Genomic DNA, 25370 nt, shown 5'->3' on the forward strand with positions numbered 1-25370 from the left:
GTTTTTTTTTTTCCTCCTTAGGCATAGAATATTTAATCCGTAGTTAATGTTATTTCTGCCCACTTCTCAGATGAAATGAATCCCACAGCTCCGTGGTTTATAAGAACCGACAAGATGCTCTGAACCAGAAAGGCTACACACTCAAAATACAATATTGTGGGTTTTTTTTCTTTATTTCCCTGAAACTTCACATTGGGTAGCATTTATTTTTTTCTTACCTTTAGGCAACTGTTTTCATTAAGCTCAAAGAAGGCTTTTGTCCTTTGGTACTTTTGGATCTCTAAGCTGCATCTAGGGATGAGTTTGGCAATAATAAAATCCATTTTCTTTGTTTCTAACTTCATATGGCTGTTAGAGAACCTCGGGCAGCCTTAGAAGCATCTCCTTTAGATTTTTCGGAACTCTTGAGGGGGTGACTCACATAGTTTATAACACATTGCTTCAGCCATGAGGTGCGGGGAAGTCGAATGATGGCCTATTCCCTCTAGCACATGAACTCCTCTTTCAATGACGGCTCACCTTGTCCTCAGGTCTGCGTCCAGGCTGTATTCCCTGTCTTTGCTTCCTACTTTTTTCTTCTATTTTTACACCTTACTGCATCACTCATAACTGTTTTGTACTTGGATATTTTCAATTACTTTGGCAACATCAGCTCCTTCAGGTCCTGGTTACAGTTCTTGTTTTCTCTTAAGTCTCAGGCAAGCATTTTATTTTCTAACCTAAAGAACTTTAGAAGCCATCCACACAGTGGAATGTCATGACGTCTTGAGCAGATATTCACACCTACAGCGTCAGCCATCTGCGTTGTTCTGTGTTTTTGGTCAAGCTGGTTGGCTTCATCCACTTTCTCACGGGGCCAGTTCTTTCCCAGACGCAACTTCAGCCCACGCGCGGATCTAACCCTAGGAAATAGGCGAGTCACGTCCAGATGTGGTGGAAAATCAGAAACGAACAAAACACATGCTAGCTGCTTAATTCGTTCTTTACTCAGCACAGTCTCTTTCCCAGTGCTTAGGGAAGCGAAGGTTAGGAAATGAAGCTATCCGTGTTGTGCAAGTGACGGCTCCTCTGTAATCGTCTGAAGCAACAGTTACTATTTAACTAGGTAAGCGCTCCTCAGCTTCTCTCAAGCATTTTTCACAACCTCCTGGAACCAAAGAACTCAATGTATTTCTACGTAGCCATTGGGATGGCTTCATGGGCCTGTAGATCTAATGCTAACGCAAGCAGGAACAGAAGGCGGCAAGCTTTCACTTGAGACATACGCATGGTTCTCCCAGGGCTACTGTCTGCAGGTCCCCTTACTGGAAAATTGGGGGGTTCCCTCACTGTCTCCGCAAGAATTAACAGATTATCACAATCCCTTTGCGTCACAGGTTCTGCCTGTCATACCTATGTATTTCAGCTCAAAAAAACAAAACAAAACAACAAAAAAAGTAGGCTTGGATATTTAATGGCAAACAGACGGTGCTTGAAATCTTTCACTTATATTTCACAAAAGCTGTTTTGGAAATGTTGCTTGTGTGTACCTTTATTGCTTTAAACACATCACCATTTTTAGTCTGTCCTGATGAATTATTTAAAAATTGCCTGTCCTAGTCCAAGAAAACATTTCAAAGTAAACGTGTTAATCATACACTTGATTAAACATTTCCTTGCCTTTTTTTTTTCTTCCAGCATTCCAGTGGGCTTTTGAGTGGATACGTGTTGCAGTGAGGGTGCTGGCATTGGGAACCAGTGCCGTCTGAATTACTTAGAACTCCACCATGGAAAGAAATACGTGTGATGTGCTCTCCCGGAGCAAAAGCGTAAGTACCCATTTATTTTCATTTCATCTGAAAAGATGCACGTACAACTTTTCTTTTTGTTTTCTTTGGATTTTAATCTTGTGCTGTCATTATTAGGCTTGTGGGAAGCCTTTGGTTAGATTTAATTTCTCTTTATGCAGCTTAGTAACAAATGAAGGCTTGTTTGTTTGTCATTTGATGAGACTTCTCATTTGGTTTTGGTTACATGTCTTCTTATCCATTCATCTGAGCCTGCTGGTGTGAGACGGAACACCTGGATCTTTGAATGCATGAAATGAGTATTTGGTTAAAATGAAAACTTTCAAAATTTATGTCTTGAATATCGAACTTTCTGGGGAAATCCAAAAATCATAGATTTAAAATGACCCAAAGGTACCTACCAACCAGTCAGACTATGAAATCCTATCCCTTCTGTTAGCTTTCTCCCCCGCCAAAGGTCTCTAAGCCCTCGTTTTAATCTTCTTTTTTAAATTATCTTTTATTTTTAGTCATTTAGTTGAGAGCAACAGAGAGAGAAAGAGGCAGATAGAGAGAGAGAGAGACAGAGAGACAGAGAGAGAGAGAGAGAGAGAGAATGGGTGCGCAAAAGCCTCCAGCCACCGCAAACAAACTCCAGACGCGTGAGCCCCTTTGTACATCAGGCTAATGTGGGTCCTGAGGAATCGAACCTGGGTCTTTTGGCTTTGTGGGCAAGTGCCTTGACCGCTAAGCCATCTCTCCAGTCTTTGTTTTAATCTTCTATTTTAATGTTTTGAGTGTACCTCCTCCTCATGCCCCTGATGAAAATTAAGCATTCTTCCCAGTTGCTTGGTGTCCTGAATGTACCAAATTCACGAAACATTTTAGTTTTCCTAAATTTTATGGTGGAGAAACAATATCCATATAAGTAAGTGGAGCATATCAAAGGAAGCTGTACCAGACAGGATGAAAGCGGATTCAGTTTCTGTCAGGCAGGTCCTAAGAACATGTCCCTTTGTTCCCTTACCCCAGGGGAGGAAGGCATCTAAACAGATGTGGCTGTGACATAGGAACATTCACTGGAAGGCATCAGAGAAGCCACAAATGCGAGCATATTTCTCTAGCACGGGAACACTTTGTGTCCCTTGCTGCGATTCTTCTACTGTGATGGCCCAAGGCCACGTTTTATTCTTTCTGTAGAATTAGGATGAGTAAGGGAAGAGGGCAGGACAGCATGCCCAATAGCGTTTCTTAAAAGACAAGGCCCTACTGAGAGGTAATGCCAACCAATTATTTAACTGAGTCCTGAGTGTAATACGTAACTAAATAAATTCAGCAAGCTGAGCGATGCTCAGTTCATTTGTCTTATTAGTAATGCCAAAACATCATTCTCTTACTGAGTTTTCTTACTATAAATTCAATATGAAAAGCAAGTCATTAGCATAATGAATGCATCTTTCTGTTATTGAATTCCAGGGACATGTGATATGAGAAAAATGCATCAAGGCGAAAGGGAGAATATTTTGGTCAATTAAAATATATTATTAAACACTTCTCTGTTCTTGGAGGAAAGCGTTCTAAAGCAAATGATTAACCGAGTCATGACTTTAAGGACCTGAGAGCACGTAATGACGTTAGAAGATTTTCTATTTATATTGGTTTTATGCAAAATTTTTCTTCTTGGTGAAAAGCTCATGCTTCTTAGATGAAGAAAACCTGAGTGGTCTGCGTTGGCCTCACTCAGTCATAGAGCTCCCTCGTTTCCCGGAGCCCTTGCCTCTTCGGGACCCCCGGCATAAACAAAGTACTTCCAGTTAATTAACTCACTCTACACTGGACTCTTTATTGGAAGAAACAGCCAGCTTTGATGGTCTCCTAAGAACTTAGTACTTAAGATCTCAAAAGTTTGCTCTATACTGGTCCAAATTGTTACCCTTTACCCTGTCATTTACCTCTCGGTCGTGATATAATAGGAAATTATCTGCTTCTAAGAAGGCGTTCCTGTTTTTGTTGTGGAAAGTTTCAACTTTTGGTTTCCACTTTGACATTAGGACTTTGGAAAATTGGGAGAACCTTTGAGATGTTGAAATAGTTTCTGCTCCTGCCCTGTAGGTTGTTTTTATTAATTCATCACTAGAAATTAAGATGTCTTAATTAGGTTCCCCATGGCTGTGACAATGTACCTGACAAAAGCAACTTATGGAAGGAAGGGTGCATTTATGTTCCCAGTTTAAATGTCCGTCACCATGGGAAAGGCGTGTTGGTCGCATTGGGTCTGTAGTCAGAATTCAGAGAGGTGGATGCTGGTCTCACCTGGCTTCCTTCTTTCTCTGTTTGTTCGGTCTATGGGATGCTGCGTCTGCATTCAGGTTGGACCTTCTTCTATCCTCAGCTCTCTGCACACACCCTCACAGACATGCTCAGAGCTGTGACCATCAGCTGATCCCACACTGAGTCACTTAACAGCGAAGGTTAGCAATTGCGTAAAATACACAGGGGAAGAGGAGGAAGAGGTCGTCTTTCAACAACCGCCTTATTAGTAAGTTGCCCTTGCTGGGACCCAGTGGGAGCTTGTAAAACCAGCTGGTCTCTGTGAACGAGTCAGGCGTAGAACGGATACTTGAACGGGTGTGACTTCTGCTCATCACCAGCTTTGAGTGTCGAAGTTCAGTTTCCTGAGAAACATACAATGAAGGCACTGAAGCAAGAAAAAGAAAAGAAAAACACGTGTTTGTCATATTGGCCTATATCATAACAAAATACTATAGACTAGGTGGCTTAAATAGAGATTGGTTCTCTCTCTGTTTCAGAGCCTGTCAAACCCAAGACCAAGGTGCTAGCCAATTTCATTCTGATAAGGGCTCTCTTTATGGCTTTCTGTTGTATTATAGGGAGCTACTTTCTTTTTTTTTATTTTTAATTTTTTATTAATTAGTTTTGTACTCACTGAATACAGTCAAGTTGGTACTATAGTTCAGCTTATCCATGTAATAGCCCCTTCCCCTAGCCCCTCCTTGTTGAGGTATATGGGTCATGCATTGTGGAGTTAGCCTACAGTTATGGGTAGGATATATGTCTTTGCATATCATGACCCAACATGTGGCTCTGACATTCTTTCCGCCCCCTCTTCTGCAAAATTTCCCTGACCCATTTTGGGTTCATTTTTGGTCTACTTCAGTGATGAGGTGTTGGGGGCCTCTGGGTCTCTGGCTCTCTGATTTGGTAGGAGTTGATTTTTCTCTGTGTTGGTTTCCTTCCCCCTTGTGCTGGTACCTGCTTCACCAGGAAAACAGCACCCTTGCTTGTTTCGCCAGTTTTTTTTAGTTTCATCTGGGGCCCTTTTGAGGTATGATGGGGTGGCTCTCTCCTTAGGATCTACATCTTTCTTTCCCCGGGATCTGCGGCGCAGCTAGGCAGTTGCCATCTTGGCTGGAAGTCCCTACTTTCTTTTTTTTTTTAATATATATTTTACTTGTTTATTTATTTGAGAGAGATAAAGAGGAAGAGAGAGAGAGAGAATGAATATCGGTGCACCAGGGCCTCCAGCCACTGCAAACGAATTCCAGACACATGCGCCCCTTGTGCATCTGGCTTATGTGGGTCCTGGGGAATCGAATCGGGATCCTTTCACTTTGTAGGCAAACGCCTTAACTGCTAAGCCATCTCTCCAGCCCAGGAGCTACTTTCTTAATGGATCCTCACATATGAGAGAGAGAGAGAGTGCGCGAGCGAGAGAGAGAGCAAGAGTGAACACACTTTCATGAGTATCTCTGTACTGGATCACCATTCCCATCAACTGGGTTCTATATCCATGGTCTTCTTTACTAACTCTCATGACCTCCAAAAGGCCCCATCTCCAAATCGCATCGCATTGGAGTTGTGTATTTCACATGAGTTTAGATGAGATACAAACATTTAGCCCATAACAGAATTTGCTATCCTTTTTGTGTGTGTATGTGTGTGTGTGTGTGTGTGTGTGTGTGTGTGTTCGTGTGTGTGAGCATGTATGTGTGTTGTGCTCACGTATGTATGTGAGTGCCTGAGTGTGCAAATGCTTGGGGAGGCCAGGGGTAGACATCAGGTATCTTTCTCAATCACTGTCTATGTTCATTTTATTTTTATTTTTATTTTTTTGTTTTTTTTTTTTCAAGGTAGGGTCTCACTCTGACCCAGGTTGACCTGGAATTCACTATGGAGTCTCAGGGTAACCTCAAACTCACGACGATCCCCCTACCTCTGCCTCCCGAGTGCTGGGATTAAAGGCGTGCTTCATCACACCCGGTTTCTATGTTCAGTCTTTGAGACACCATTTCTCTCTGAATCTATAGCTCTGTGCTTTGTTTAGACTAGCTAGCCAATGAGGCCCAGGGATTCTCTATCTCTGTCTCCCATGTCTAGGTTTCCAGGCACACATACCCTGATGCCTGGCATTTTACAATGGGTGCTTGTGTGGCAAGCACTTTCACCCACTTTCCTAGCCTACATTTTTATTCTTGAGGGTGACTTCAATAAGTCACTGTGACATTTAAGCCTAAGGGATTGCGACCAATATCGTAGGATCATCATTTTCTCTCAGCTGGTGAACACTGAAAAAAAATATCTGACTTTATCTTTTTCTGAAGTTTGAGTTAGGTTACTCTTTGTTGTGACTTTTGCGTTTCTGATTATCTCTTCAGAGGCTTAAAAGCTTATTTTAAATTTGCTTGAAACTACATTTCCCTCTGTCATTATTTGTCTACTTTATATTGTTTCTTCTTCACATCCAGTTGGCTGACCAAGGCTTCCAGCGTGCTTCATTCTGCCCATGCGTGTGCCCTTCTCCATTGAACCGGTCACTCAGTGCCCTGTAAATACCGGATTTGACGGTCAGCATCACCCCCACCACCCATACATCCACAAACACTTCCTTCTGCCGAAGCCCTCCCGTCTCATTGCTTTTTGGCTGGATTCAGACAAGAGGATGGGTTTTCAAAAAAAAAAAAAAAAAATTCTGTAGTAGTAGTACATTTCAAAACTAGGGATTATTACAAAATTTGAAAACACTGTCCCTGACAATATCTCAGTTATGATTCTCTCAGCTCATGAATTTTTATAAACCATGTCTGGCAGATGAACTACAAAACTTTTAATTCTGCATTGATCAGTTCCCTTGTGTGGTGAATTCTAAAGCAGTCTGAGGAGCTTACATTACATTTCCAATGTCAGGGACCTGGAGTCATGCTTTTTCTTACCTGTTTGAAGAGATGCAACATATAATCTTGTTTGTTTGTTATTATTATTTTCTGGATGAAATTGCCCTCTGGCTGACTGAGGCTTTGTTTGGTTGTTTTACATTTGGACACGTTTGTCACTCACCAGATGTCTTTAATTGATGTTCCTTGTTCTTTTGGGTAGAATTGTTGTTTTGTGCTTATTCAAAGCTCGAAGCAAGTTCTGGCTATCTGTAGGGCTCAGGGTATCTGGAAAACTCTTTGCATGCTGAATTTAGAGGCTACCCCAAGATGGTGCCTTTTTTTTTTTTTTAAATAAATTGCGTTGAGAGAGAGACAGAATGAATGGGCACGCAGGGCTTCCAGAAACTGCAAGTGAACTACAGACACACATGCAACCTTGTGTATCTGGCTTACTTGGGCCATGGAGAATCGAACGTAGGTCTTTTGATTTTGCAGGCAGGCACCTTAACCACTAAGCTGTCTCTGCAGCCCGAGGGTGTCCATTTTGAATGCAGGTGCTGGGATCACAGATGGTGAATTCTGCTCAGCACTGTCTCAGAGATTACCCTCTTCATAGATGACTTTTAAAATATTGTCCGACACTTGTGTAGCTAGATTGGTCTATTCTTTTTTAAAAAAAAATTATTTATTTATTTATTTATTTATTTATTTATTTGAGAGCGACAGACAGAGAGAGAAAGACAGATAGAGGGAGAGAGAGAGAATGGGCGCGCCAGGGCTTCCAGCCTCTGCAAACGAACTCCAGACGCATGCGCCCCCTTGTGCATCTGGCTAACGTGGGACCTGGGGAAGCGAGCCTCGAACCGGGGTCCTTAGGCTTCACAGGCAAGCGCTTAGCCGCTAAGCCATCTCTCCAGCCCTAGATTGGTCTATTCTTAAGAAATGAACTTTTCCCATTGTACCTTCATACTACTGTTAAAAAGGCACCATTCTAATGATCCAGAGAGCCATTTTTTTTTTAAAAACCCCATTTCATGTACACTTTGTTCTCTTGGTGCTCACCTAGAGAGGACATGCCAGAAAGAAATTTGGGGGCGATGAGACATTTTGTCATGGCAGTGCACAGAGCTCGCTGCATTTAATATTCCTCACAATCACCCTGTAAGAGAGAGAGACTGTTCTCAGGCTTTTATGGTGGCAGTGAAAAGAATGGATTCCTTCTTAGACTGGCCTCATTTCCCTACTGTATTCATCATCATCTGAGGCTCACAATTGCCAGTTCTATCAGCATAGACTCCTGACAGAATGAGCTGTGTAAAAGCTTCATTTATCATCCATATTTACTCCTTAGTGGCCAGAAAAGGTGATGGGAGTTAACTATCAGTAATTGTGCTCTGAAAAGCACAAAGTAAACAGCAACATTAAGATCATATTCCTGCTATTTCTTTTTGTAAAAGGTTTATTTTTATTTTATTTATTTATTAGAGAGAGAGCGAGAATGGGCACACCAGGGCCTCCAGCCACTGCGAATGAACTCCAGATGCGTGTACCACCTTGTGCATCTGGCTTATGTGGGACCTGGAGAATTGAACCTGGGTCCTTAGGCTTCTCAGGCAAGTGCCTTAACCGCTCCAGCCTACTATTTCTTTGCTTGTGACAAACCAAAGTGAAAACTTGTCCATTTAGAGTTTCATTTCTTTGGACACTCATTCTTACTTTTAGCTTGTATTTTTTTTATTTTAAAAAATTATGTATTTATTTATTTGCCAGGAGAGAGTGTGTACATGCGCACAAGAGAGAAAGAGAATGGGTATGCCAGAGTCTTTTGCTATTGCAGACAGACTCCATACGCATGCACTACTTTGTGCTTCTGGCTTTCTGTGGGTATTGGAGAATTGAATCTTGGCTGCCAGGCTTTGCAAGCAAGTGCCTTTAACCGTTCAGCCATCTCCCCAACCTGTCAACTGTATTCTTACTTTTCAAATTACAACACATACTTATTTATTCAAAAGTTACTCTGTGGTGGGTTTTTGCATTGAATATGAATAAGGTACTTGTTTTTATCCTTGTGAAATCCTAAATTTTTGTGATTTATCAAAATCACTTCATCAAACTGTTACCCCCATTCCCAATTACCTGAGTATCCCATTGTAATCTTGAATTCTACCTCGCAGGGCATCTGAAGTACTGTCTCCCTCCAATCTCTGTGAGTTTGGCTCTTCTTCCTATTGTGGGTATCTGTTTGGCAGAGATATTTTAGCTATGAATAATGCATCCTAATTGTCAATTATATTCATTGTTGCAGAAACATAGGTTATTTTAGAGCAGTTGAAAAGAATTTTTCTCAGATAATCAACAATAGTATAAGAATAGCCCAAGAGTATAAATGAATATGGGCAAGGAAAGAAAGGCCTGGAAGAATGGGGTCTGATCAGCAACCCTCTGCTCTGAAGGCAGTCACACATCACGTGACTGTGCGGGCAGCCAAGGCCAGACACTGGATTGCTGTCTTAAAAAAAAAAAAAAAAACAAAAAAAAACTCCCCCTTTTTTCAATATTGTCATGTGCTTTCTATTTTCCTATGAGGGCAATTTCAAGTCGAAATTGCATTCAAAATGATTATGTCCACAAAATAATTACATATATTATACTTGTTAATATAAGCAACAAATATGTATAAAAATGTGGAGGAGTCTTTGTTGACCTAATGTTTTGTATTAAAAATGTCTCTTACAGAGAGTTTCTTTCTACAAGATGAAAAATTTAAGGAAAATTCTACTAACTGGTTGAAGTTTTCGGTTAATACCAGTATTTTGTTTCAGAAGTTTTCCTATTAAGACCTTATTTTAAACTAAACTCAAGTTTTCATGTCTAAAATTTGGTTTATGCTAGAATTTTTTGCCTTTGAAATGACTGTCAACAGTAAGTGTTACGAATTATGAAAAATATCATCACTTAGAGTCATCAATGTTTTTGTTTTTAATGGCCGTGCCTTCAAAGGGAGTGTGGGAATGGTCCTTGAAGTCCCAAGTGGTGATTGTGCCTTTGTATCTATGTGTCCTAATGAAGAAGTCAGGAGTAAAAGAACCTTAAATCATTAAATTTATTTACAAAATAAACTATGATTTTTCAAGGGTAAGATGAGCAAACAGTATTGAAAGTCCATTGTACAGTAATAGTAAATGGACAAAAAGAAACAAACAAACAAAAACCTAAATTGACAAATGTGATTTTAAAAGTTATGTAATATTCCATGTCATTTGTATTTTTCTGAAGCAAACCCTTTATCTTAAGAAATTAAAAAAAAAATTCTTGGTATTTTTATTTATTTATTTGAGAGTGACAGTGAGAGAAAGAGGCAGAGAGAGAGAGAGAGAGAGAGAGAAAAGAAGGAGGAGGAGGAGGAGGAGGAGGAGAGAGAATGGGCACGCCAGGGCCTCTAGCCACTGCAAACCAACTCCAGATGCATGCGCCCCCTTGTGCATCTGGCTAATGTGGGTCCTGGGGAATTGAGCCTCTAACCGGGGTCCTTAGGCTTCACAGGCAAGTGCTTAACCGCTAAGCCATCTCTCCAGCCTATCTTAAGACATTTTAAAACAGAATTTATCTATCACAAAGACTTATCTAAACAAGCCATCTTTACTTTTTGTTGTTGGAAGGGCCACCCTGTCATCCCATGTTCTCCTGTAAGCTGTGCAAGAGGACAAATTCTGATGCCCGGGTCTAGTGTAGCTGACGTTGGTATAGGTTAAGACCTAAACCAGCTTTTATTTTTTTTTAACCTATTTTGTGACATTTGCCATATGTCTGTAGTTAAGTGCACAGCCTCATGGATAGCACAAAGACCAGGAAAATGGAATTTAACTTACATCCCTCTTGTGGTCATTTCCTCTGTTTCTTTCTTCCTCTTCTAAGAGTCTGGGTTTGTCTCTGGCAATAGTATTTCTTTGTTAAGCATTTTATTATGTGTCGAGCCACCGGCATCCGTAGTTTAATTCAGGCAACAGCATTTATTATGCTCTCACTAACTATTTGATTACGCTGTCGTAGTTACATTCCATGAGCTACATCCCAAATGGTACTTGAGAGACTCCGAGAGTTAATACAACCCAGCTTACTTTCACTTTGGGATTTAAAGCTTTACAGAGACTCCAGCTCACTAAACATTGAAAACCACGTGTATTAAAACTATTGAAAACAGACCGTGGTGCCAAATTGTCATAACAAAGGCAATCCCTTCTACCAACTCATCTGATACAGAAATTACAAGCTTGAAAAGTCCTTATCTCTGTTTAGTACATGGACTTTGAAATATTAAATTCCCAACCTAAATGTTTTTAGAAGAGCCCATTACACAGTATTACTTAGCCAACAGGGATCCATTTAGAAATGTATGATTCATACCAAGGGAGACCTAGCCATTGCTTAGAAAGAATAGTCCCTAAAGGAATATTCAAAGAGAAACAAGAGGGCTGGAGAGTTGGCCTTAGTGGTAAAGGCTCTTGCCTGCAAGGCCAAAGGACGGAGGTTCGATTCCCCAGGACCCATATAAACCAGCTGCACAAGGTGGGGCATGCGCCTGGAATTCATTTGCAGTGGATGGAGGCCCTGGTGTGCCCACTATCTTTTTCTATCTGCCTGCCTAAGCCCCCACACCTCACTCATAAATCAAATAATTTAAAAAGGTAGGCACCACCATGGCTAGCTTTAGAAGAGAAAGAGAGAGAAACAAGAGGTTTGAAGAAAACATGGGAGAGCTCCAGTTTGTCCGCACAGAAGGACTGAGAAGGTAAAAGCTTTGTTTTGGTTGCTCATCTTTTTGGTGATTTAGAGCCCACAGCGGAAAAAAATAAGCTGCTAAGTAGTCAAAGAAGAGTGCACCCTTGGGCGGAAAGTGTCTATTCAGAAGCATTCGAAAAAAATGCATAAATTGAAAACAACAACTAACGGTGAAAGGAGATGCTGGCAAGTGAGGCTCGCAGTGGGTTAAAACTAGCTTGTAAGGATTTCTAGCCCTGGGGCAATGATCCTGTGGACTGTGTTAAGTGGCCTTAGCTCATGAATTTTCAGAGTCGTTATGGTTCTTGATACCTGTATTATGTTTAATTTCAGACTAGAACTTATAAGAAACTTGAAGGGGCAGAGAGATGGCCTTGTGGTTAAGGTGCTTGCCTGCAAAGCCAAAGGGCCTAGGGGCCTAGGTCTGATTCCCCAGCACCCATGTAAGCCAGGTGCACAAGGAGGTGCATATGTCTGGAGTTTGTTTGCAGCAGCTGAACGCCCTGGTGTGTCCACTCTCTCTGTCTCTCAAATGAATAAAATCAAATACTTTTTTAAAGAGAATTGATTCTGTTTAGTGTATAGTTTTGAACTTTTCATTATTATATTTATGAATGTATTTATAATGTGCATATATTTAAACATGGAGATTGAACAACTATGTCCACTGACAGCTACAAACATTTCATTAGAGTACTGAACATCATTCAGTGCATTATCCTGTGCCTTAATTTCATACTTATATGACCTTGGGTACATGACCTTGCTAGTTTTTGTTTTAGCCACATGAAAAACCAAAGGAGAAGACTAAGTGAATAAGATTTATTTCAACTCTAAGACCATCACTATGCAGTTCTCAAAATGGCACCAATACTGTTCAGTTATAATACAGAGTATAATCTGGAGGATGACAGTTGCCTCCCTCCACACAAAATATAAACCAGACCCTAATCGAAGCATCAAGACCAGAGAAACTTGATGAACCCTGTTTCTGTTGGCCAGCTGGTACCACCCAGAACGAATGGAATTGAGTGGAAAAAAAAGTCTTTACTTCACTAGGATTTGGAAGAGTAATTTATTTGTGGCTGTTATTGTTATTATCATTATTATTACCATCACTGCTTTAAATATATTTTTTTAATCTACACACATTTCTGGGGTGAGGCACAAGAGGGTTGCAATACTGTGAGTGATCTTACTTTGAAGAAACTGGAATATTTTTTGTGTGTCTGTTATTGTTGTTCCAATGCCAGAAATTCTGACTAGCTTTCTGCTGCTAGCCTCCATGTTGACCCTGAGTGTCATCTGAGGTCCACCCAGCCTCTCTTTTTTTTTTGTTTATTTTTATTTATTTATTTGAGAGCAACAGACAGAGGAAGAGGGAGAGAGAGAGAGAGAATGGATGCACCAGGGCCTCCAGCTACTGCAAACAAACTCCAGACGTGTGTGCCCCTTTGTGCATCTGGCTAACCTGGGTCCTGGGGAATAGAGACTTGAACTGGGGTCGTTCAGCTTCACAGGCAAGCGCTTAGCTGCTAAGCCATTTCTCCAGCCCCAGCCTCTCTTTTCATTAACAATGAGCACATCAGCTGTGCTGCATCGTGAGGGTGCTGTGGTACCTTCTTATGTGTCTGAATTATAACCAACTACAGGCTCTAACCTGCAACCAAATTGTACTTTGCCAGAATATAATGGAAGCAAAGCAGCATGCAGAAAGAAAGGCCCTAGGAGAGAACATAGGAATGGTTATTTCTGGCTCTATAGGACGAACCTACTGTGAAGATCTTCCTTAAGCCGCCAGTTTACCCCTTCTGCATTGCCTGTCTCCCCACATGAAAAGCCTTTTTTTTTTTCTGGCATCTTGCTTGGTGTCTTTGCACTTGTGCTATCCGTTTGGAAGCATTTGAAACAGTGCATGCATTTAAACAACCACCACAGCAACAAAAAAAGCTGAAAGTAGATGTTGGAAAGTGAGACTCTTAGTAGACGTCAGACTTCCAGCATTGCGACAGCGTTTCTGTGGACACTTTGAAATGGCCTCAAACCAAGACTTAGGAGAGAACATGAGGAATGGTTACTTCTGGCTCTTTTTGGGCGAACCTAATGTGGAGTTCTTCCTTCAGTCCTCAACTCACTCCCTCCTGCTTTGCTTATTCCCCTACAATGAAAGGCCTTTTGCCTTGTGCCCTGCCTGGCATCTTTGCGCTTGACTATCCCGGGACTCACTACAAATCCATGTCGAAGGTACAGCTCTGCCTGCAGCACGTACTTCCTCTTCAGCCTTAGGCCAGTGCCACCTTGCTGTCAGAAGTTGGCTCAATGTCTTATGACTGTTTTCCACCCGCCATGACAGAGGGGACGGGCAGCCTCCGCTCATGCCACGTTTTCCTCTGCTACCGTGACAGCAGGCATTTCCTCCAAAACCTCTCCAGGTGTGTACTGGGAAGACGAAAGAAACAGTAGCCACTGCTTAAACCAGACTGTTTAAATTCACCCAGTGGAATTACAGACAGGGAGAAGAGTAATAAGAGCACTTGTCTTAGGGCCCCAGGGGGGATATCTGCAATGGAGGATGGAGGGGAATCGTGATGGGTAGAGGAAACAGGAAAGAGCGTTTTATCTCTAGGGACAAAGTTCTTAGCAGTGTGTGCGAGGGTGGTGCCTCAGTTGGAGGAAGAGGGGGCATGTGTGAAGGCTACTCCTTGGAGACTCAGGAACACTTTGCTGCATGAGACTGAGCTTTGATCAAAACACTAGGGAGACCCCTCGTCCCCAACCCTGACTAATATGCTAACAAGCGCTGAGTAGAGACAACTGTCATACTTGGCTGCAAGAGACAGTTTCTCTCGGAGGCCCAATGCACACAGACGTCCCAAAGCTAAAGGTTGAACAGATAGTGATAAAATAACCATGGGCAAGGTATTCTGCCATCTAAGTACAAGATGTCTCCAAAGAAATTCGAAGCACTATGGTTAATTATAGCAACAACAAACCAAGTCAAGCCCAGTTCCTAAATAGATGAACTCAGATTCTCATGATAAAGGCCTAGCAGATGAAAAACCATGCTCATCTTTAAGCACAAAAGTGACACTGTATAGAAATTTCACATAAATGGAGTAAATGTAGTAATGAAAAAGCAGTCTCATTCCAAATATCAGCTGCTTTTGGTAAAGGGCTTTTATCCCAGCCCCACAAAGGTAACTAAAACAGAAAATTGGTACCGAGAATGGAGTCACTATGACTCTATGGCTTTTGGTGTTTAGGAACTCCTTTATGGGAGAAGTGTGGAAGGATTTGGAACCTAGGTTTAAGAAACTCCTTGCAGTGCTGTAAGCAGAGTTGGATGGACCATTCTGCTCAGAGTTGAATGACCTATCTGCAGTAAGAACGATGGACTGGACTGTAGGCTCAGTTTATGAGCAAGAGAAAGAGCTTTGTTTGGGCTGGGCTACAGGTGGTTTGGGTGAGAGGCCTGCTACATTCTCTCAGTGTCCTGAGACCTTGAGCAAGGCTGGGTTTAGAAGAAATGGACTGGCGTGAGCAGGTGGAGATGACACAGAGCAAAAGGGAAGTTTTAGGCTAGAGACAACAGCTTGGTTCAGCTGCAATTGTTTGAGAGATTACCACCCTTGAGATTGGGCCAGCTGTTCTGTACTGGCACAGAAGAAGTAATTCTGACTCTTTTGAAAGTAAGGGGCCTCAAGGAAGAGTGCTGTCAGCATTTTCTTTCTTCTCAAAGTTGGCATTATTCCCTCCTGCATTAACAAATTGGGTCGCCAACCTGGTAGCATGGAGGTATGACAAATGCAGGAAAGAAAGGGCCACTGGACTTGCACTCTGGTTTATTTTGGCCACTGGGCAATGTGAGGCCAGATAGGGTTGTTGGAGTCCCTGTGTGGAGACTCGATGGAGCCATGAGGAGGAACCAGGGGTTGCAGTGGAGACCCCAAATTTTTTTTGGTGCTACCGGGTATGGTGGTTTGAATCAGACGTCCTCTTTAAACTCATGCATTTTGTATACTTGGTTCTCAGGTGGTATTGATTTGGGAGGGCGTGCCTTGCTGGAAGAGGTATGTTGCTGGGGGTAAACCTTGAGGTTTAGTTACCCTAGCTTGCCAGGGTCAGTCAGGGTAACTCTACTGATGCTGTTTTTTTTTTTTTTTTTTTTTTTTTTTTAAATGCTGTGGCAAGGAAAGTGATAACCGGTCACTGCCCATGCCATGCTTTTTCCTGTCATCATGAAGTTTCCCCATGAGACTATCAGCCAAAATAAACGTTTTCCTTCCGTCAGCTGCTTCTGGTCAGGTGTTTGTCCCAGCAACGAGAGAGTAACACCACCAGGACTGTGGCATGGCCACCAGGAAGAAATGCTGGCTTGGGATGGGGATTCCCCTGGGCTGTAGTCAGCCTAGGATGGAAGGGTGAAAGTAGAACCCCAGAGACTTTGCTGTGGGTCCCAGGTGGACACAGAAGTGCAGAATTTGATATTTTTTGCCTTGTTTGTTTTAGATATTGCATTGGTCCATTTTTTTTTCAATGCCATCATTTTTCAGTGTGACTGTCTGTGCCCTTATTGTCTTTTTGGTTTCCCAGGCTCACAGTTAGGTGACCTTGGACTCTGAGGATGTGTGGACAGTACTGGGATTGAGACAACTGTGGGGACTATGAAAGTCACACTGAAGGGATTTTCCATCGCCGATGGTCATCGGTTGTGGGGCCACGGGCAGAACGTGGTGGATTGCGTCAGGTGTCCCCCCCTCCCTCCATGAAGTCATGCGTTCTGAAGGTTAGGTGTCCAGCTGTTACCAGTTTGGGAGCTGGAACCTTGCTAGAGGAGGTGTGTTCCTGGGGGTGGGCTCAGGGGTGTTGTAGCCAGTTCCCCCTTACTGCCAGATCTCGGCTCAGTCTCTCGTGACTGTGGCTGTGGCAGAGGTGACGTCCAGCCTCTGCTCATGCCATGTTTTCCTCTGCCATCGTGGAACTTCTCCTTGAAACTGTAAGCCAAAACAAGAAAAAAAAAAAAGTTTCCTGGACTGGAGAGATGGCTTAGAGGTTAAGGTGCTTGTGTGTAAAGCCAAAGGACCTCGGTTCGATTCCCCAGGACCCACATAAACCAGATGCACAAGGTGGCACATGCATCCGGAGGTCGTTTGCTGTGGCTGGAAACCCTGGCATGCCCATTCTCATTCTCTCTTTCCCTCTCTCTCTCCCTCTCTGCCTCTTTCCCTCTCTCAAATAAATAAATAAAAATATTAATAAAAGAGTTTCTTCCCGTCAGCTGCTTTAGGTCAGTGCTGTATCCCGGCAATGCTAATGTAACCCTGGTGCCCGCCTATCTCTGACTTCTGGTTCTAGTTTATAAAACTCCATTCCAACAAATGCTGTACACTCCTCACTCATGCACATTATTTCCCAAGTTAGACTGACTCACTCTCCTTTCTCTTCTCTACAATGTTCTAAATGAGTAAATTCTATTGCATTTAGTGCCTCAGGCATAAACTCAGCCCCCTAATTCAGAGCCCTGGGACCCTTCATCTTTTCACTCATTCTTCCCCCCAACATGTAAACAAGAAGGTGCATCATTGCATGCGTCTGCCTGATACACATGTGAGCTCTTTTCTCCTCAAACTTACTACATCACTGCCGTGGTGGACATCTTACTCTTTCTCCCAAAGCTGAATCTTATGAAAATGCCCCACAGCCGTGAGGAGTAATGAAAGTTCGTGAAGGGCTGTATGCAAACATGTGTTTTCTATTTTTTTGTGGCAACATTTTTTTTTTTTGTTTTGCCAGTATTGTGGTTTTGAATCAGCATTTTCACGATTATTTTTGATTAGAATTTAAGCCGGCTCATAAAGACTAATTTTACAATGCAGTAGCAATTGATTCTGTGTGGTATGTTTGTTAATTGTTTTTGCAATGCTTGTACATAATTCACCCTTTTGAAGGAATAATTGTAAAGCGGGTTGTATGCATGTGATTTTGTATCAGGTTGGATGACATTTGATGATCATGCTGGCTATCAGATCTATGATCTGATACATGCTTGTGCTAAGGTGGCTGGCAATTAATGATACAATTTGTATTTGTAAACAGAAAGTAATTTCCAGTAGTATGCTGTTGCAATATTAGCCTTAAAAAAAAGATGAAAAAAAAAAGATAGCTCTTTTCACCTTTGTTTTGTGGAAGTTCAGAAAGAACCCAGGTGAGTGAATTGGCCAAGATTAACTAGTATTGAGAGACTCGGGTCTTCTGAGTCCACGTTCCCTTGATGGAAAAGTGATAGTTTAGGAAGCCCTTTTAATTGTGGGCGGAGTCAGTCCCCACACCTGTAGGAATACAGAACATTTTGCATTAAAAAAAAATTACGGGCTGGAGAAATGGCTTAGCAGTTAAGCGCTTGCCTGTGAAGCCTAAGGACCCTGGTTTGAGGCTCGATTCCCCAGGTCCCACGTTAGCCAGATGCACAAGGGGGCGCACGTGTCTGGAGTTCGTTTGCAGAGGCTGGAAGCCCTGGTGTGCCCATTCTCTCTCTCTCTCTCTCTCTCTCTCTCTCTGCATCTTTCTCTCTCTGTCACTCTCAAATAAATAAATAAACCAAAAAAATTAAAAAAAAATAATTAGGGGTTCTTCACTTTCCCCTGCTCAAGACAGAGAGCTCTCTGCAGCACTATGCAGGGAGAGTCAACAGGGGGCAAGAAGGCCTCTCCAGGGATGAGCCGTGACTGGAAGTGATTTCCAGCTGTCCCTGTCACAGAGGTGGCCAGCTTAAAGATCCTTTAGGGTTCGTGAGATCAGGTGGCCAGTATTAAAGATTCTGTCTGCAGTGTTTATTTTCTTCAAACCTTTCTTTACATTTTCTACAAATAGAGCAGCATGTAACAAGTTACCTTTGAATGCGAATGGAGGTGTGCTGCCGTAACAAAGCAAGATGCGGCGGGGCAGGGAACAAAGAGGAAGCCACGGTGGTTGTAGCATAGCCACAATTCCTGATCGCGGCAATTCCAACTCGGCGTGTGACACTTCCTGTCCCTTGGGCCTGCTCAGAAATGACGAGGAAGGCTCTTTATGGCCCACAGTTTCTAAAGAGTAGTCTTTACTTATTCTGCTTTTCCAAAAGTCCCAATGTATGGACCATTTAAGTATATCCCTTCTCCCATGTGTGTGGTTTTATTATGAATCTATGTTTTTATTTTGTTTTGAGTTTTCGAGGTGGGGGTGTCACTCTGGCCCAGGCTGATCTGCAATTCACTATGGAGTCTCAGGTTGGCCTCGAACTCACGGCGATCCTCCTACGTCTGCCTCCCGAGTGCCGGGATTAAAGGTGTGCGCCGCCATGCCTGGCTCTGGCTCTAGGTTTATATCCATAAGTCAGACCATGTTGCCATGAACTGAAAGTACTCATTGGAAAGTTCCAGAAACAACTTGTAAGTCTTAAAGTATTAACAGTCATATGAGCTCTCACATTGTCCTGTGCCATCCTACCCAGATCACGAACCCTCCTTTTGTCTATTGCATGTGCACTATCTAGGCTACTTGACTTCCAGGAAAGTAATGTGATCTTTGTCTTGTCAGAGTGGCTGGGGAGCCTCCCATGCGTGTGTCTATGTGACCCTTGTGCAGTAGACTCAAGCCACCTCACAGTGCCTGTCTCCTCTCCCTCACTTGGTCTCATCACAGTGGCATCGTAGAATCTCACATCATCGCAAGTAAAAGGGATGAACGCAGTTCCCTTTTATTTTGAGAGAGAATGCCTTTATGTGTCTTTTTCATTTTACAGCATATTGTTACAATTACTGTATTATATTACTGTTGTGGATACCTTGCTGTGCTGAAATCACAAATTGAGCTTTATCATGGGTATGCATGGATGAGACAGAGCGGAATATACTGGATTTTGTGCTACCTGTGGTTTCCGGTTTTCGATAGCAGCCTTTGAATGTATTTCCCATGTAAAGATGAACTACTATATCTTGTATATGTGAATATGCAAATAGGTACACGTGTACATGCTGAAGTGTATGGCATTAAAGTGTGCTTTTGCAAGCTATCTTACACATAATTTGTGATCTAATATTTTGTCAAAATTTATTGTGGCCAGGTGTGGCGGCACACGCCTTTAATCCCAGCACTCAGGAGGCAGAGGTAGGAGGATCGCCGAGAGTTCGAGGCCACCCTGAGACTACATAGGGAATTCCAGGTCAGCCTGGGCTAGAGGGAGACCCTACCTCGAAAAACAAAACAAAAAAGTTTATTGTGTATCTACCAAATGTTACCAATATACATTTAACAATTATATATAAACATAAATGCACTTATTTTATCAATATTCAAAGCTATTCTATGATACTTGTGATATTATCATCCTTATTTTATGGTTGAACAAAGTGATGTTCAAATAGAAGATGACATACCATAAATAAAAATAAATGAATAGAGGGCTGGAGGGATGGCTTAATGGTTAAGGCATTTGTCTGTAAAGCCAGAGGACCCAGGTTCGATTTCCCAGGACCCATGTTAGCTAGATGCACAAGGAGGTGCATGCATCTGTAGTTCCCCTGCAATGGCTGGAGGCCCTGGCACACCCGTTCTCTCTCTCTCTGTCTCCTTCTTTCTCTGTCAAATAAATAAATAAAAATAAAAAATATTTTTAAAAACTCTTAAAATATAGAGCCTGGTGTGGTGGCGTATGCCTTTAATCCCAGCACTGGGGAGGCAGAGGTAGGAAGATCGCTGTGAGTTCAAGGCCACCCTGAGACTACACAGTGAATTCCAGGTCATCTTGGACCAGAGTGAAGCCCTGCCTCGAAAAACAAAAACAAAAACAAAACCCCAAACAAATAAATAAATAAATATCTGAATTATTATTATAGAAAATGAGGAAAGTACCCCAATTCTTATGCATCATTTAGCAATAAAAGTGAATAGTCAAGTTATTTAAAAAATTTTAAATCAATATATTCATAGTTTAAAATCCAACGTAAATTTTAGACCCCCTGTGTGGATGAGAGCATTGAACATGGTTTTCTGTTTCATTTTTGTAATTTTAAATAGATTATAAGATGACACCTATGCAAATAGCAATTTCTCCAAGATAATTGGCTATCTAGTCCTTATGACCTTTTGAATATGTGTTCCCAAAAACCACATTTCTAATTAGAGGATGGTCATTCCACCTTGAGTGGATTTAAGTGGCTAGTTAGGTTTTATCCTTCCTGGAAAAGTCGTTTATGAAGCACATGGGGATTTCAGACTAGTGTGAGCTTTCATTAAAACCTCTCTTTGGGTGAGTTAACCCTTTCTTCTCCCTCAGATCGTCATATTTTTCTAAATAAAGTTTTGTTTTTAAATTACTTTTTTGTTTCTATGATCATTTTTATTTTTCTCTGTTTAACTTCAATAGTACATGCTATAGTCCTAACATCTCATTCCATATTTTTTCCTAGACTTCATATAACTATTTCTGTTTATGTTCTGTAAAAGATAATTTAAGGAATCAATTTCATCTAATTAGGATCATGGGTCTTAAAAAAAATCTCTTTCTTTCTCTCTTCCTTTTTCAGAAGCAGTGAAGTCCCATGTTTGCTTTTTCACCTTGAATTTATATACCAGCAGCCCCATGTGACTGGTGTTCTCAATCTTTCCACCCAGCTAATGTGTACATCAGTGGGTGACCATATGTCTGTTCTGTCTTGGGTAGACTACTGTTCCCAATCCCAGTGTAGTTTAAAATCCAAAGTTAAACTGATCTCACACCATCTAGAAAATGGTTTCCCTATGCTAATGGTTATGACATCGAACTATGCTGTCAGGTATAGAGTTCCCACCCCCCCAAAAAAATCCTTGCAAATAGTCCCATTGTTAGGATATTGTGTTTTCTACCTACCAGCTTCTACTGCTGTCTGGCTTCACTCATGTTTTCCTGTTTCTCTCTTTTACATTAAACTTTGAGTATTTTCTTTTTATTATTTCTATGATCAATGTTGGGAAGTAGTCAGAGATAAATGTATTCTCAGAACTGCATAAACAGTTTATTATAATTGGGTAAGATGTTCTGTTCTGTTATTGCGTCTATTATGTTATTATATACCATCTATGTCATCATCTGTGTTTCAAGTTTTTGTTTTTAGCATTGTAATTCTCTTATTAAGTGCTTGTTTTGTGTCTGTGTGGAGGCCTGATTATAGTTACTGTTATGAGATTCTTTTTACTTTACAAGGTGATTTTCACAAACATAAACTTATTGCAAACTCATAATGGCCTTAGTTATTATATTTTTTGCAGATAAGAAAATATTGTTATCAAGTAATAGAGAAAGCATTTGAAGTGAAGATTTTAAGTCCAAACTCTGAGATCTGCTCATTCTCTTTCCCTCTTGTTTTTCTTGTTTTCTCTCATAGGATATATGGAAATTCTGTTGGATGTTTTTTTGAATGCCATTGTATCAATTAATAGCCATACTTTATTCAGCTGAGTCTTTTTTCACTCAAAAATAATATAGATTATATTAACTATATTATAATGCTGTGAGAGTTAAACTAAGTCCACATGTGTGAGTCTTTCAGAGTAAACACTCTTCTATTTTTCCTATGCAAATTCAAAATAATGAATGAAGTCTCCCTCAGATTACAATATGCCAAGCCATGGACAGTGTAATTAATTGGGAAAAAGTGGCAAGAGAAAAGTGAAAAAAAAAAAATAGAAGACAGATGTAAAACTATGAAGACTTTTCTGTGAAACCAAAGTAAAATTGAGGATCTTGGGCTTTCAGTGGAGGAGATACACATGAAAAAAAAAACAAACTTGCAGTTCCACAAAAATAAAATGATGTAAAATTGTGCTATAATCAAGAAAATGGAAGCTAATGGAACACCCCCCCCCCTTTCTTATTATTGCATTCTCAAAGTCTTTAGACTATGTAAGGAAGTGGAACCAAATGGTGGGAGAAATTCCAACATGATTCCTCATCAGGAATGGTAATGGAAATTTTTATGTTTTGTACTTACACTTTGGGCCACCATGGGCGTATCTGACCTAATAGAAGAGAAACACGGATGATGGAACTAAAAAAAAAAAAAAAAAAAAAAAAGGAAGTGACTTTTAAATTACTGTACCAAGAAACTGCTCCTAACCTCTAACGTGTGACACTCTTCTAAGGGTTTTGCCCTGAACTTGTCACATCTTGGCCTGGCTCTTTGGAGTTTTTCAGGGGATCTTGACATTGTTACTCCAGTCTCTACCAGAGTAATTCACTGTCAGAAATGGTGAAGACCAGGCTGGAGAGATGGCGTAGCAGTTAAGGCAGAGGACCCAGTTTTGTTTCCCCAAGGACCCACATAAGCCAGGTGCACAAGGTTCCCCATGCATCTGGAGTTAGTTTGCAGTGGCTGGAATCCCTGGCATGCCCATTCTCTCTCTCTCTTTCAAATAAAAATAAATTAAAATTTAAAAAAATTAAGAAAGAAAAAAAATGGTGAAAACGCAAATCTCTGGTTTGGCTCTGATGGTCCAGTATCCTGGAATGAACACCTTGTGTTCGATGTCGTGACCCATTCAGTTAACAGCTGGTGGAAGGCCAGGCTTCTTTAAAACTCCTTGTGCCTCTTATAATTTCCTAGGACTTCCAGAATAACCTAAGTAGACTAAAATTGCCATCACATTTCTATGACTCTAAGTGCCATCATTCTATGAACATGGTAATATATATATATTTTAGTTTACCATTTTATTACACCTTGTACAGTCAAAGGGATTACACATAAGAAGTGACAGTCATTCAACTACCTGTCTGCCAATATAAACCATTTACTGAATAATCTCTCTTTCTCTTTTTAATGAAAACAGACAGTTTCGGATGCTTAGCTAGGATAGGAAGAAGAAAAGAAACACAATAAACTTTCAGATTTTATAAGATTTTTTCAGTTTTGTTATGGAAGGCAGATTTTCAGCATTCAGAAAGATTCCAATTTAAATGCATGTTTAAGTGCTATAGAGTATGTCTGGGTAATTTTCTCATTACTTACAAATAAAAGATTTCCCATATCCAACTACTAACCAGGCCCGACCCTGCTTAGTTGCTGGTATCAGATGAGATCAGGTGCATTCGCATTGGTATGTCTGTAGACATAAATAAAATATTTCCTCCAGCCTATTTTTCCATCCTTAGTTTTGCTCCTTACTTGGCATTTTGAATTATCATTTGTAATTTTGGAATCACTCATTGGTACTTTCTCTTAATCCATAGCCTCATTCATCTTTATGTGAGGAGCTCAGGAAGACTCATTTTTATTAGATCATTATTTTCCTTGAAAACAAAATGTTACAAAACAGAAGATTAACAGCACAAAGTGGAGAATAAATGACTATGTGGAAACTAAGCAGAATTGAAGACAGCTTTGTGGCATTTTGGAACAGAATATATTCAATGACATAGTCATTCATGGACAAAAGTTTCCAACTGATCGGTGAGCTTTCCGCTTAGAGGTTCAGGACCGAGTGCTTCCATCTTTTGTTTTGTGACCCTTTCTGGGAGGCACCAGCAATGCCTATGGCTGGATGCCTGTTCTTCTCTTCAGCATCAATATTTTTTCCCTGACGTTGTTGCTGTACTGCCTAACTCAAGACTTCGGGGGAGGTGTGTTAGAAATGTTGCCTCTGTTTAAAGTCGGAACGAATAAGCTGATGTTCTTAACACCATTGATGCTAAGAAGAAAGCATGTCTGCATTGTCTCAGTATGGTCCACTACTTTCCATGGCTACTGCCAAGACCTTTGCTTCCCCTAATGTGATGAATGTAATTATTAATGCTCCTCAAAGGGAACAGGTCTAGGAGAAACTGGAATCACACGGCTCTCTGCCCATCTACTTCCGCTGTTTGTACAGTCAAGCCAGGTGCAGAGAGGATTAGAACTTTGTAGGAAGGCTGATATGCTCCTATATTTTCTATGAGAAACAGCAGATTGTCCCCTAAAACTGTCTGTTTTAGAAACCCGGTTACACAAATAAATGAGTATCATGTAACTCGACTCATGCGATTAGGAAATCTTAGAAATGTGACTGGGGAGATGGCTCAGTGGTTAAAAGTACATTTATCTGTTTTATGTATTTATTTATTTATTGAAGATAAAAAAGAAGGAGATAGGGAGGGAGGGAGGGAGGGAGAGAGGGAGAAAGGAAGAGAGAGAGAGAGAAAGAGAGAGAGAAAGAAAGAGTATGGCACACCTGGGCCTCCAGCCCCTGTAAATAATTCCAGACACATGCAGCAACTTGTGCATCTGGCTTACCTGGGTCCTGGGGAATGGAAGCTGGGTCCTTGGCTTTGCAGGCAAGTGCCTTAACTACTAGGCTATTTCTCAAGCACCCCCCCCCCAAAGTATTTTCTTGCAAAGTCTGTTGGCCTGGGTTCACTTCCCAAGCACCTCTGCCATCTGGCTCTAGCCAGATGCAAAATGGTGCATGCGTCTGGAGTTCATCTGTTTGCAGCAGCAAGAGACCCTGGTGCACCCACAAACACATACAAAGAAAGAGAGAATGAAACAGAAAGAAAATAGACTCTCAAAAGATAAAGAGATTGGGTAAATAACAGGCCATCAGAGACAGAAACAGGAGGACTGGGGAGTGTGTCAGTTTGAATGTGAAATGACCCCTATAG

At 41.3% G+C, this 25370-nt stretch overlaps 1 protein-coding gene across 1 annotated transcript in view; it reads left to right on the forward strand.

The window, feature by feature from the left end:
• Pde4d (phosphodiesterase 4D) overlaps positions 1 to 25370 on the forward strand; it is a 1345132-nt gene that overhangs the window by 121415 nt on the left and 1198347 nt on the right. The window contains exon 2 of the mRNA XM_045139033.1: positions 1678 to 1808. Coding sequence (XP_044994968.1) covers positions 1767 to 1808 — 42 coding nt within the window. The 5' untranslated portion in view covers positions 1678 to 1766. The remainder of the gene's footprint in view (positions 1 to 1677; positions 1809 to 25370) is intronic.

Source organism: Jaculus jaculus, chromosome 20 (genome assembly GCF_020740685.1).
Source record: "Jaculus jaculus isolate mJacJac1 chromosome 20, mJacJac1.mat.Y.cur, whole genome shotgun sequence".
Taxonomy (NCBI): domain Eukaryota; kingdom Metazoa; phylum Chordata; class Mammalia; order Rodentia; family Dipodidae; genus Jaculus; species Jaculus jaculus.